This window comes from Aptenodytes forsteri, unplaced genomic scaffold (genome assembly GCF_000699145.1).
Source record: "Aptenodytes forsteri isolate BGI_AS27 unplaced genomic scaffold, ASM69914v1 Scaffold151, whole genome shotgun sequence".
Lineage (NCBI taxonomy): Eukaryota > Metazoa > Chordata > Aves > Sphenisciformes > Spheniscidae > Aptenodytes > Aptenodytes forsteri.
In genome coordinates, this window is record NW_008795939.1 from 2,509,437 (window position 1) to 2,524,532 (window position 15,096).

Consider the following 15,096-nt stretch of genomic DNA (forward strand, 5'->3'; position numbering starts at 1 on the left):
TGTGTAAATGCCCTACTTTCTTTGTATGTATGCCATCAGTGTGATACTATGGTAGAATCTAATACTTTGATCTGTGTGCCTCTTACTGAAATTAAAAGATCTGACTCGACAGCTTGCAGTGTTCTGCTACTCCCTTTACATTGCTTTCATGGCCTGATTAAACAGTATGATTTTTGTGAGATGGCCTACTTTCTTTTTCTAATTAGTCCACTGCATGTTATTGCCTGAAGTCTTTTTCCTCGTAGTATGTTTTTACAAAGAAAACTATACTTTTTAATATCTGTGGCATTCTTTTTAGTTAATACGTTTTTTCATTAATCTCATTTTCATGAGTAAACATAAATCTGTAAGAATTATTATTTGCCATTTGGTGCATGTGTGTTTATGTGACCCCTCATCATTATGAAACTGGTTTAGAGCCCTTAAGACTCTTGATTTGTATTTCAAAACGTAGTTTCTGATAGACTCTAAGTTGTAAATCCATTTCTTTCCTTGTTTAGCTTATTCAAGAGAAATACATTTGGATTAAAAATCAGATGAGGCTATACTGAGTTGAGAAGCTTTGCTAGTTTCCTCAAGGGCTTTTACTCACTGGGTATATGTGGGATTGAGCTGGGAACTGTTTCTGTCTTCACACCCTTGGAGGAGTTAAGTATTCAAAGTTCTGAGGAATATATTATAACTACTCTGTAAGGGGACATCATACGTAGAAAATAAGACGAGTGTTCAGATTGCCTGTTATTCAGAGTCCCGTGTAGGATGACTCTTAAAGGATACATCCATGGAATTGCAATCCCATGACAAAGATCTGCAGCTAAAGAGTTGGGGGCTTCAATCCTGAAGAAAAGCACACATGCCTGCCCAACTGTATTTTAACTATGATTCCTCTAACAGGCAAACTCAGAAACAACGTCATCTCTCTTAAGTATGTGTCTAGATTGTACATAACTAAGCATCTGATTTTGGTGCATACATGCAAAATGAGAAGAATTGGTAAGGGCAGTATATTTAAACGTATCTTTCAAAAATTTCAGATGATGCACAGTTTTAAAATGCCTTTCTCTTCTTAAATACTTGTAAAAGGAGAGATAGCTAACTGTTCCAAATTCTGCCCTTAATATAACAGTAAGTCTGTCTAGATCCGTTGGTAGAAATGAGGACAAAATTTGATCCAGGGGACATAATATACTAATTACATTAATAGTACTGTACATTAAGTAAATCGTCGCTCAGTCTGACATGATGTGACGAAGGAGAACATGTCATAAGTTAAATTATCAGATGTTTGACCTTTTCACTTTTTTAAGAAAAGTCTGACAGAATTAGAGGTGAGATAAAAAATGAAGGAATCATCTCTCTGGTAAATTAATTTATAATGTGTTTTGTCCTCTAGGTCAGACTTTTGTGCTGAATTATACCAGCAGATCTGGAGAAATTTGCAGTTTTATCAAAAAGCACAGTTTAGAACTTTTCCATTTTTAAAGTCAACTTGTTTGCTTAAATAAAGGATTTTTTCTAGATAAAGTGTATTAATCCATATTCCAGGATATGCTGCATTTAAATATGTATCACAGGTAGCTCTTCTAGACATACAAAATCTCATGGTCTCAGTGCAATAAATACAAAAACAAGTTCCAGCTTTATAAGAGAACCAGTAACCACTTGCAGTTATGGAAGGACTAGAGACATCACAGTATACCTGGTTGAAATCTGGTTTCATAAAAAAGAGGTTTTCATTATCTTTGCAGAGCTTGTTAAGCTCTTGGAAGTGATGCTTGTACATATTTTTCTTCCGCATTAGCACACTAAAAGCCTTAAGGCATATGTGATTACATATAGCTTGTATAGGTCTATGGCGGTTATGAAAATGTGGGCTTTTTATAGATAGAGATCTTTCTTTTTTTTGTGTTCGCAGAGGAAAAACAGAAAAGACAGGATACAATTTCCTCAGTTCAGCTAAATTAATGGAGTCATAGGCTCCAAGTGAAATTCTGAAATTTTCTGAACTATCAAAAAGCAAATACTCTCTTTCCTGAGGTATCGTTAGAGGCTGCAAAGGTACAGAGGCATTGGACAGCATAAAGTATTCATTTATAAAAGATAATTTTTAGAAGTAAATCAGTATGAGTATTCTGAACATCCATTGCACAAAGTAAATTGGGGGAAAAATGCCAGTTTAGATTATTTTGGTCAGAGCTGATACATTTTGGTTTAAAAAAAATAGAAATACAATTGTAAAATATGATGTTTTAACAGGATTGGAGATAAACGTTGCTAATATTTACAACTAATATTCCTTCCACTTTGACTTTTGAGTAAGGAATTGCACTAATGCCCAGCATTATAAATACTTACTATGTATCCTATATACATACAAATATATATGCATCTCTATGCCTTAGGAAAACAACATTGTTTTCATTATTTTACTTGTTAAGCAATTTCTTTTCACTGATGAATGAAACCACATATAAAAGAATCATTGAAGTGTCTCTTCCTTTGTCAAAATAGTAACATTAATATAACTTCAAAAACTTATATTTCACAGGTGATTTATTTGCTGGGTTTTCACTGACCTTAACTAATGAATCAAATAGAACCAGTTTTACTGTTAAGGTCTAATTCATTTATCTATCCTATCCAGACAGGTAATTTGCAGTCCTTTTAAGAGGTTTATTAAGATTCGTTATTGGTTCTTTTTAATCAGAAAAAAAGGAGATTTTTGTCAAGCACAGTACTGCTCTTTTTTAAAAAAGCTTGTACTATGTCTTAATAAATTATTTGATTTAGCTGCAGCCAAAATTGTTAGTTTTAACATAATAACGTGTAACTGAATTTCTCTTAAACCAGTATTTCCTTCCCTTCCCTTTAATCATCAAGAGTTGTCATCCAATTTGCATTAAAGTTTTATAGAAAGTACCACCTCTTTATAATCCATGTATTTACAAGTTTGATCCCAGAATGCAGTTCTTGCTGAAAAAGTTTGTAATGTATGAAGCAGGCTGGAATGGCTTAAGAATTCTGAGTTTTCAAAATAATAGCAAAATTGATTCCTTGGCTTAAGAAATCCTAGACACACGCCTTCAAGCTATGTCTAATATTGCCATTACTTCCTGTGTGTTCTCCTTTCACACATGTTAAACTATTATCTAGGATCTGTCTTTTCTGTGATCTTGACTAATGCCATATTGCTCAATGGACATCCACAAAAATGATGCCACAAAGATAGTTTTCCCAGCTTCTTGCTTTTGCCTCGTGTTCATCTGTCCACTGGCTTTCACTTCCTTACCACATGGACCCAAATGGTTTGTCTGCTTTAATGACCTGCATCATCTAACCTGATACGATAACCAGATTGAATCTTTTTTGTCCCAGTCTTGATCAGTCATTTAAAAAATATTCCAACGAATACTTTTGCATGTGTTACCATGCTCCTCATTCTGAACAGAAGGAGTTCCCCAGAAACTTGCTTAAACCTGCTCCATTGCTGCTGCGTAATGTACAGTGGTATAGCAGCCAGAGTTGTGTGAAGGCTGCTGCTTGCACTGTTGAGAATTCTGCTGCTATGACTTGATGCTCTCTCATTCTGTGTTCAGCATCCCGTTGTCTTACAGATTTATCCTGAGTTTACAAACTTTGAAGGCAGTGGCTGTTACTTAGGAGCAAAGTACAGCTGTGATCCCCCATCAAGTCTTCTAGGTTTCTGAAATGTAGAATAGCAGGTTCATTTACCAGCAGCAGACATTTGCATGGCACTAGCAGTAGGAAAGCATAACATTTTTATTTTGAGATGCGGACAGAACCAGTAGATCTGGAAGTGACTCAAGCAAAACTTCCAAAAGCCATTGAACAAGTCTTGCAGGAATTCAAGGGTGTACTCAGACAAGTGGAACAGGAGAGATGGAAGGAAAAAGGGACGAGACTGGTGGAGTCCCTTTTGGAAGCAGTGTGGAGCTAAATAATCTGGGAAGAAAATTGTTCTTAAAAATGCTTTGTCTAAAACATTACCACCAGGGGATCATTAAAACTGTCTAGTGACTTTATAGTCTGTAAATACAGTGGCCCTCAGTACAACTTTGTTTAGCTTGGTGTTCATAGATCATCTATGAACTCTATCATAGCTGCATATGAGTGAGTGAAGTAAAACTGGTTGCTTAGAGGGGTAGGATCTCCATCCTGGAGACAGATGTTCAAAGCTTGACTGGACACGGCCATGAGCAACCTGATCTAATGACAAAATTAGTCCTGCTGGGAGCAAGTAGTTGGACCAGATGACTTCCACAGGTCCTTTCCAACATAAATTTTTCTGTGATTCTAAGTAGAAAAATCATAAGTTTGACAAGTGAAAAATTTTTTTATTTGTTTCTTTGGGGAGCATCTTTGTGGTCATGCCATAAGGTTTTGCTATAGCTTCTTTAAAATCCTGAAGAACCCTACTTTATTTGATGGTGGATATCTGAATTAATGTATACCTTCACAGTACTTAATTTACACTGAAGACCTGTCTTGTGATTTTATCAGAAGTAACACTTGTATGAGAACAAAACAGGATATTTAGAAAATTAGGGCTTCAGTACCTCAGCCACAACTGCAAATTGAAACTGAAGGAACTTTGCAGGGTGGTTTACTGCAATGTTTCTGTGCTTCAAGTACTGAATAAAGGCACTGTGCGAGGATGTCAGTTCTTTTGATTGATGGCAAATTTTATTATTCTTAGGTTGTCCCAAGTAGAAAGGATCAACGTTGCTTGGTTTGTTAAAAAATATTCCACTTAAAGTCTAATGTATTAAAATTACATGAAAATAATTACATGAAACCCAGGATAGGTATTTTTAGTGTGAACTCATTTGTGTGTGTATACAGGCCTGTAGATGCAGGCATACATGCTCATGTTTTGAATCTGGACAAAATACATCTGCAAAATAGATGAGTATCCAAAGCCTAGATGGAACTTCTGTAGTGTTCGTCAGTGCGATATGTTAACGGGTGGCAAATTAATACAGTGTTCCAGTCGCACTTTCTTTTGATGCGGGACAAAAATAAGAAATGGCATGAGGCCACAGAGTTCAGAATACTTTCACTCTTTATGGAGTCAATTGTCTGAAGCACATATTTCATTTTTCATCAGAACTATCTTGCTGTTCACATCTGGGCATGCTTCCACTTCTCTTCCAGCACTTTGTGTTCCTTATTCACAGGCTAGTCCTACATGGCGTAGCATGAAGGCTGAAAGAAAACAATGTTGAGATCAGAGTACTTCTCTTTTTCTGCATCTTGAATAAACATGATACTTCAGTTGTCTGGTTTTTTCATCAACATTCAGCAATCCAGAACAATTGAGCATAGGGCAGAGGGCTAACATGAACTCCCAGATAGAATTAAAATCCTCAAACGGTCTTCATAATTATTTAACAATGTTATTTCCATGGGAAATAAAATCTCCAGAACTCATTGTTTATTTGGAAACTAGAGAAAATAACACATTAACCACCTGTGCCAGCCCTTGTTGCTGTATGTATTGTATCTGTTCATACCTGTTCACACATATGCATCTCTATTTTCTTTTTGGTTTGTGGATAAAGAACCTTTCAAATATAAAGTATCAGTACTGGGAAGCATTTGCATAAGGAAGAGCCAGAGCCTCTCTCCCTTTTGTTAAAGTGGGTGGTTCATAATGGAAATGGGAGGTTGAATGACTGTGAACCCGCTTGCAGAAGCTGCCAGAAACACTGCTGGTAAATGTTGCTATTGGCAGCAATTGCTGGCAAAGATGACTGCCACTTATTTTTTCCAATAACCAGTGTCAAAACTGTCCAGAAAAGGGCATTTTTCAATGTCAATTTAATTTTAAAATATTTTCACCCATTTTTCTCAAAAACATGTAAGTATTCATGAAGAACTGATTATTCTGGCATTCATGTTATTTCATCAAAATTAATTTAACAGCCTTTTTTTGTTTAAAAAATACTTGACAGCAATGTTTGGAACATGTTTTTTGACCACTTTTAGGACTACTTTTTTCTGGACAGTATTTTTGTGCTTTGATGGTTGTTGAACATGTTGATTTGATGGATTTCAGCTGTCATTTGGTTCATCTGTCCCTCTGCTGGGTACATAAAATTGCCATATATTTGTGAGTGCAGTGTTGCAAATTTAAGTTGTTGGAGAGGTGAGAGTTCTTCTCCCAGATGATTTAAAAATACAGTTCTTATCTACAGAGATGTCTTCCCAGTCCTCTACTAGCAGCTTTTTTTGTCAGGCTAGTTTGCAGAAGGATTAAGGACCAGTGAAGAAAATAAAGGAATTATTCCTGAGCTCTGTGTTTGAAGTTGTCTCTTACTGCATTTGAGTTATTCGTCAAAATATTTCTACAACCACTGCAGTTTTTTCTTAGGTGGCTAGTTACAGGAGTATAGGTCCAAGATTATACTTCATACTGGTGGCAAAAATCTGAAGCACTTCCAGTTTTGATACTGTATTTACTTTTTTACGTAGAGGAGGACTCTGCACTTACCTCCCACTTTCCAATTTCCTCTGTTATTTCCCAAATTTCATGTAGCAGCTCTATTAAATTTCTAGCCAAGGAATACACTTTAGGTCTTTCTGTGCAGCCAGACAGTGCTTCTACTTAAATAATTGCTGGAAGTCTTATTTGGAGAATGGAGACATTCCTAATTAATACAGACTTTCACACAAAAAACATTCACATGCACAAGATTTTGTCAGGTAAAATAATAAAGTCCATTACTACAATACTAAACAACTTCTGAAATATTAACCCCTGCTTTTTTTCTAAAGCTCTCTTGCATCAGTACCTCCTCTTCTACAATTATTCTCTGAATGCCCTCTCACTCAATTAAACGTTTGTTACCAGCCTAAATGTAGTTATATACACAGTGCAAGTTGTTGACTGAAAAATGCATCGTTTACCTCCTCACCGCCTTCTCTCTCATCATTTCAATAAAATTCAGTTCCTCAAAATTTCTGAAATCCTAATTTTGTTAACAGACACTATTTAAATTACTAAAATTTTTTAAGACAAAAATTAATTACCACATTTTCCGTTCAGTATGTAAGTTAGAGTATGCCCACTAGATGCCACTCTAGACAACCATAAAGGCAGTAAGGGGTGAAACTCCACTACTGCTTCTGTATTGTTTCAGGTTAATATTGTACTTGGTCTTTTCTGTCAAAGCCCTATGTTTGTTAGCTGGGAAGTGCTGCTTTCCCTTCACTGGGTACCAGCTGATACAGCTTTTAAATGCTATTTTAGCACTTTTCAGGTATTTTTCAGGATTTGACTTCTTAGTGTCAAGTGCTTATAAATTATGCCAATTCTATTATTTCTGTAATTGCAGGAGTAATTGTGTATTTTTCCAGAGCAACAGATAGCAAAGAGAATTTCAATATGTAAATCCAAACTAGAAATCCATCATTTTAACATGAAACCTGAAAGCATAGGACTAAAAAAAAAAGTGGAAGGAAGTATACTCTTTTTTAATCTATCAAAACCCAAGGAAGAGTAAGAGTTTGCATTTGGATAAAAATGTGAAAAAACATGGTTTTTATGTCTAGTTATATTTGTGTTAATGTTTAACCATCATACAAAAACTTATCGGCGTAAAATCTTTTATACAGTAAGAGGTACATGGTAGAAAGAAATTTCATTTTATTTTTATTTGTTTCATAAAAACATGTTTCTAGTCATAAAACTGGACAGTCCCATGATCCTTGAATAAGTACAGTGTTTTTTCTTGGTGTTTAATAAGAAATTGAAAAAATCTTGTCCAAGATTATATGATCTGCTTACAGTTAACAAGTTTCTGTTCACTTGTGGAGTTTGTCTGCTGTATTTTTTGTTCTCTGTTTCATGATGTTATTTTTACATTGGACTGGTGACTGTGTCAGGTTGTGTGGAGGACAGGAGAATTTTATGCTGGCATCTGTATATCATAATGAGAAAAATGGAGTAATGGCTGGCAATATCAATATGTCTTTATGCAATTCGGGACTGACTGCAGACATAAACAGAGCAGGGAAGTTGCCCAGACCAGCAGATCTTGGGGGATGGTGAAAACAGTGATCCCGCTGCTCATTTTCCTTGTGCCAGCTGCCTGTGAAGCCAGGGAAGCCATGACGAGCTGCTGCTGCTGTCAGAGGGGGGTTGCTGTGAAGGTTGGCATCACTGCTGAGAATGGCTGTCAGCTATTGAGAAAGCCTTGAGCCAGCTCCAGCTGCACATTTCTGTACATTAGTTATTCACAAGTTTCTTTCTGCAGCATTTTCCATTGAAGCTGAAATAAGATTTTTCTGGAAGCAATTTGATGAGGTAGAGCTGGCTCATAAAATCAGATCTAGTACTTGAACAAACTACTAAATACTGCCTGCTCCCCGCTGTTCCCGTCCGCTTTTCGAAGAGCCACACTGTCTTGCTTGGTTTGGCAAGGCTTCCTTCGCATTGCATCTGACAGAAGGTCAGATCCCCAATGCTGGCTGGCCTTTTTCTATACTCCTTGTAATCCTATCCCTATTTCCAGTAAAATACTGCAACGTGAAACTGTTTCTTACATAAAAAGAAGTGCCTCCTGTTAATGAGAAGTGGGTTTTTTTTTTCAGAACAGTGAGTAATTCAACAATTCTGTCTTGTCAAACATTCTTTAATTAAACTGATTAAAAATATTATGGCAGTAATGTTGTATATATGTTTAATAAAGGAAAATGGTGATCATGCAATGGTACGAGCTGTCATTAGCAACAGAAAACCTGCTTAGGAGAAATTTTAGAGAATAATAAGCAGTATTATTGGAGAAATTACTTCTGGAACAAAAATAGTTTTATCTGCCATGACATACATGACAGCTGATTTGCTCTTAGACATTAGATAAACAGAGAGATGAAAGACAGCAGAAGGTTAAGCAGAGTTTGATTAGTCAGAAAATGAATTGCTTCATATTTTTTGGTTAATCCTTGAATCATTCTAAAACAAAATAGTGAAGCCATGTTAGAATGTTTAATCTGTTACGGTGAACTCAGGACCTATATTGCTTTATCTGCAATGCCTAGATTGCCTAGGTTTATCTGCAATACCTAAATTGCTTTATCTGCTTACCTAGCCCTTACTCAGAAGCCATCCAGGTAGCCACACCCTGAATGTGTATTGGGTGGGAGCAGTATTATTATATGCAGAGCCTGATTTTGGAACTAAACTGTAAATTACTGTTTCTCATTTTATAATGAGTCGTTTCTGGTGAAATAAAGGCAAAATTCTCCTCCAAATATAAGCGTCCCAATGTCTTAGTGCAGAGAATGTAGAAGGTTGCCTCTTGGGAAGAGCTACTTGGAAATGGAAGAGCATATGATGATACTTTCCTACTCCTTTCCTAACAGAGCATCTGACAGCAAGATCTTGACTTAAGCCTAATGGTAAGCAAAGGAGTAGCTTTGCAGATGTACATGCATATTTATAGTTAGAATTGCTGAATTCAGCTTCTTTACATGTTAATAACATAAGAAATTAAAGTCGTCTTTTAATGTTCATCTTCAGAACTTGTGTTGGATATTTATCAGCTACCCCCACATAAGTTGACTGCACTTGCTCTTCGTTATAACTATGCTGAGTTCTGAGTGGCAAGTTTAACAAAAACAGTCCTTAAATTCAAAATACAGATTGCAATATTTTGCTAGGAAGTCCATCACCTTCCATTAGTATTGAAGCTATAACATTTCATCTCTGTGCTGCTTTTGTTGTGCCTTTGCCACCTTTTAAACTTTCTGACTCTTCTCTGTTAAAACAGAAACTATGAAAAGCAAATGGTTTGATTCAATATGTGGGATAGTTTCAAAAGGAGAAGCCAGAGGGTAGTTGTTTTTCATAATGATACATATTAATTTCAAGTTTACAGTGGTGGCTTTTGGGACAGTTTTTAAAAAGTGCTGAGAATTTAGTATGTATTTAATGAGATCCTGCCTACCTTCCTCTTCAGGATAGGAAAGGGAAAAAGCCAGTGAGATTACCCATAATTCAGGCAACTGGTAAGCATTTTTATTTACTTGCTAAGGAAGGGCTCAGTTATGGAAAAACCACGCACCTGAAGGTGGGAGTTATAGGGAGGGAACAGAAGAGGTAGACCCTTTAGGTTTTATGTTACAACTACACACCAAGAGAAGATACAGCTATGGCCAATATATAGTGTCTTCTCTTTAGGGCATGTTAAGTACTTTGTTTTCTTACACTTTGATAGTATCGTCCATACTATAAGTACAGTTTGTGGCACTAAGAAGAGGCAGAAAAAAATAGTAAAAAAACCCCAACCTGAGTGTGAAGTTAGGTTGTCTATTTACTCGTGTTTTTTCCCTCCTCGGAGTCCCCTTGAGTTTTCAACTATGATATTATTATTAGGTCTATGCATAATAAAGTTACAAAAGAACTGGGAAAAAAACCCAAAACCCAGAGTTAACATTCAATTACGGATTTTGGATTTCCTTGGTTTGATCTTTAGATGTCAAAACTATGATGTTAATGTGACATATGACTGCAATAACAGCCCTGTAATTTATGATGCTGTCAGATACAACTGACATTTTTCATTCAGAGGATCCCTGTGGACAATACAAATGCTAAAAGAAGGAAGATCTGTAGGAAGAGGCAATAATTTTATTAAACCAGCTGATACAACCAGAGAAAACACACAAGCTCATGGACAATTCCGTCATTACATAGTTGCATCTAAGATTAAGGTTTTCTTCCAGTGAAATAGCATTGACCATAGCAGTCATGTATTAATATATACATAATGTTATGTATGTCATGCAATGAACTGAAAAGGAATTTTCTTAATTAATAACTTTAAGAGGCTTTGCAAGACACTTGTTAAATATACGAATTATATTAAATCTGCATTGAATCTTTGGAATTGACTGATCTGTCCTTTTAAAGTTCTAGCAGTATCATCTTACTACGTAAGTCTTTTGTGAAGTCATATTTGTCTGTGGAGCATTACAATGTGACATACATTCGGAGAAGGTAACTGGTAATACCTTTTTTCCACGCTTGTGTTGTAAGGGCCCAACATAGCATTGTGTGGTCTTTTCCTTGAGAAGGATCACGGAATTTCATAGACCTGTCAATTATGGATCTTAAGGAGAGTGATCTTTTTCTTAACTGATTTAGACAGCTTGTCATCCTTTGCTAACTCCTTAGAGAATGTGTCTGCAGCCTTCCTGATTTCTTAAACCCTGCTGTTTGCTTCATTCTGCAGATGGAGGTTTGGTAAGGGCTGATCTGTAGTGATGTACACTCTGAAATAATCCCTATACCAAGATAGTTACTTGTTCCTCAGAGCTACCATTTGGTGCACAAGACTCGACTGTCTTACCTTCCCAATATCCTCAGCTGTTATGACTGTACAGGGCAAGATCCTTGTACTGTAGGAAATAATTCTACTTCAGTGGGCTCTGGCAATGTAATGTGCATTTTTTATCATTTCCCACAATTTTCTGACTTCCAGTTAATTTTGTTTAGGACTGGATAATTTAATAGAAAATTAGAAAGGGCAACAGTCTACTGCTGTTGTCTTCTTAAAGCCTATTCTCCCAGAATCAGGAATAGATTCAGATTTAGCCTGGCTCTTCCTGGAAATACAGTTAGCTGGATGACTTTTGGAGGCAAGTGGCTTCTGTGTGAAATGAAGCTTTGACTATACTAAAGAATACAGTGAAGTGAATGAGGCTGGGGTAATCTGGTAGTGTTTTATTGATGTCAGTTACTGACATCCCAAACTATGGTTTTTTTCTAAAGCAGCTGAGTGTTTCTTTCAGTTGTGTTAGACTGCACATATCAGCCACTTCTGTAAACTTCTCAAGGCTGTAATTATTTCCTTTGATATGACATTATTTTTTCTGAAGCAGCTCTTTTACACTGCCTTCTTAGTAGTATCCTTTTTTGGCATCCCAGACTGGTTTTGAATTTATTGAACTATCTTTGAAATCATGGAAACCTGCTTCATCTCTGATCTGTCTGTTGAGTGGAATCCTTAGTAGATATTTTGTCAAGGAGAGGTTTAAATCAGATGCCTCAAATCAAGTCTGAAAGGACTTGAAAGACGTTTATAAATTTATGATAGGAAAAAAGTGACTCTGTGGAATGCAATTCATATTATACAGAATTCATAACCAATATAAAATACAAGACATACTCTTCTTACATTGAAGACACAATATTTTGTTCTTTATTGTATATGTCTCCTAGTATTTTTATGAAACGCAGCACTTACAGAGTTAATGTTTTAGCTGATAGGATGCTAGAAATTGTTTTAGGCAATTTGACATGATACCAATGTACCTTTAGTCTGTATGCCTTTTCTGCTTCATCTTGTTTGGCGTCCCTTTCAAACAGAAAATGAAAATGTGCTCTGGGTCTAATAACAGTGTTTGCAAAACACAGTTTTCTTGAACTTTCCTGGAGGAAGGGTCATAAAATGATACAAACCGATTTATTTATTTTGTCTTTGCAATTGTGTGTTATATATATGGAAAAAAATCAGCTTTATATATGAAAATATTGAAGGGTTTTTGTGAAAAGCAGGAACACTTACTCTAGAGAAGTCATTTCTTTGTGTTTTCTGTGCACTTTTCTTACTGAGAAGTTTTCAATAGCTTATAAATTCACTGTGAAAGAACACAGCTTATTGAGTCATGACGCTGTTTCACCTTTTGAGTGTCACATTAGAAGATACCAAATGTTAATGAGTTTAGGTAAATATTTGCAATTTAAACACTAGTTTGTAAATTTACATTGCCTTCTCTCTTTCATCAACTATAAAAGCGAAAACTAACCTGTGTAATTCCCATTGCCTTTCTGTAAGGCATTGTTTAGAGAAGAAGTCTATATAGAATGTTGAGAAGAAAACATGGTCTGATCAACAGTTAGTCTAAGGACTTAAGTTTTATGCTCAGCTCTGTTGATGTTTCAGTTTTTCTCCTTTCTGAATGAAATCCTGGCACCATTGAAATCAATGTGAGTCGTAAGAGCTGACTGCAAGAAAGCAAAGGTTTTACTCCTGTGAATTAGTTTCTCAATCTATAAATTCGGCTATTTATTTTCACCCACCACTCCACCATGCGGTAAAGTTTTATAAATTGCTTGAAGGTTCTGTGGTGACATAAGAGACCAAGCCATCAACTTCTAAAAAATGGAAATTTTTTAGGGTTTGTTTTTTGGGTGTTTGGTGTTAGGTTTTTTTTAAGTTCCTATTCTTCCTGCTTATGTTGGTCTCTTTAAAATGCAAATTAATGCAAGTAAAGATACATTTATTGCAAAACTGTCTGAGTTATCTGACAGATTGTTGTATAGCTCAGCAACAGCAGAATCTGCAGGATTCACCTCCTTGCTGTTTTGTTCTTTGGAGTCCCGTTTGGTGGTGAAACAGTTTTTTCAGGGGGCTGCAGCTTTAAATAATAATAATAAAAAGAGTAAATTAATTCCCTTGTTTTGAACTTGATTTGTTCTGACTGTATTAACCACATCATGTCAGTCTAACAGTTCTTCAGAACTGTATCAAATCATAACATAATTTTACAGTGACAGAAAAGTGTTACAAATAGAAATGTAGGCTTCACTTACATTTCAGCTATAATGCAAAGTGGTTTTCAGGAGCAGTTAAGCAACTAAAGTAAAGACTAACCCAGTGATGTTAGAAACAAATTTAGCAATGTACAGATTTTTAAGATTTATTGTCATAAGCCTTTGGTGTTGATGAAATGTTCTCAGGTTCCAAATTTATTTGCAACTATTTCAAAGCTGATCTATTTCTAAGAATTATCTAACTCTGAATTTAAAGTTTGGAAAAGGCCTATAAAATAAATAAAGTTCTTAAACCTTGAACTGGTTATTATGTCTTGTTGTGGTATATTTGTCCCTACCATGAATCACATGCATTTCAATACCCCCCAGTTTGTTGGCTGGTCATAACTGTGCATATTCAGACTTTACAAAAGTACCCGTTACAGCTTTCATGTTCATGACCTGTGTTTTAAAGAATACTTACACTTGAGCAGTTGAATTTGCAAAAGGAAAATGCCTGCATATTTAATTAACTGCTTACTTATTAATTGCAATTTAATTACCTGAACCTTACATATTGGTAGGAAAGTGCAAAACATGCAATGGATTCGTTTACCAAATAAAGTGAAATTGCATGAATTTATTTCAAAAAAACTTTAAAAATTATTTTCATGACCATGAAACACCAAAATTCCACTCTCTTTTTTATTCCAGAATCGAATGGAAGAAAGCAAAGCACTCTTTAGGACAATTATCACATATCCATGGTTCCAGAACTCTTCAGTCATTCAGTTCTTAAATAAAAAAGATCTCTTAGAGGAGAAAATTATGTACTCCCATCTAGTTGATTATTTTCCAGAGTATGATGGTAAGTAGAATGACATCAGAGCTCATGCTCTCTGTACACTGCAGTAATGACAAATTGTAATAGCCTTGTCCAAATGCTAGACAGATAGATCCTTTGATATATTTTGCTCTTTAAAAAAAAAAGATGCTTTGCAATGTTTAATCATCTAAATTTTTAAAATATGGTTGAACTCGTGGGATTTTTTAGACTGCTAGGATTTCATTTTGTGCGGTAATTGTGGGTAGGATCGCAGAACCTTTCATGGGAAATTGTTGACTTCTAGATGAATATTTGTCATTTTAGCAGTGAACCACGTTCTGTCCCTTTTTGTAGGTTGGGGTGAGGGTTTAAACTGAAGTATAAAAGCTAAAAAGAAATAAAAATTCATTCCTCGCTTTTACACATTGTCTTCCATACTCTTTTTTTTTGAGGTTTGGTTTTGTGTAAGGCTGAATATCTGAGGGGAAGAGTCATAAGCTCTCTGTGGCACTCAGAGAAACCAGTACCGCTCCTTCCACCCTTTTATTGTAGCTCTTTTTCTCCTTTGTTTTAATTTTACATTATTTATGTGAAGCTTAATGTGCTTGTCCATAAAAAAATTACGTGGATTGTACAGCTGTTTCTACTAAAACTGTATTTCCAGAAGGTTCTCCCGAGGTAGAAAGCTCAGTATTTAGAGGTAACAGAG

At 35.7% G+C, this 15,096-nt stretch overlaps 1 protein-coding gene across 1 annotated transcript in view; it reads left to right on the forward strand.

Moving 5' to 3' along the window:
* Positions 1 to 15,096, forward strand: part of LOC103903946 (guanine nucleotide-binding protein G(q) subunit alpha) — a 133,499-nt gene that overhangs the window by 110,528 nt on the left and 7,875 nt on the right. The window contains exon 6 of the mRNA XM_009285261.2: positions 14,276 to 14,429. Within this exon, the coding sequence (XP_009283536.2) occupies positions 14,276 to 14,429 (154 nt within the window). The remainder of the gene's footprint in view (positions 1 to 14,275; positions 14,430 to 15,096) is intronic.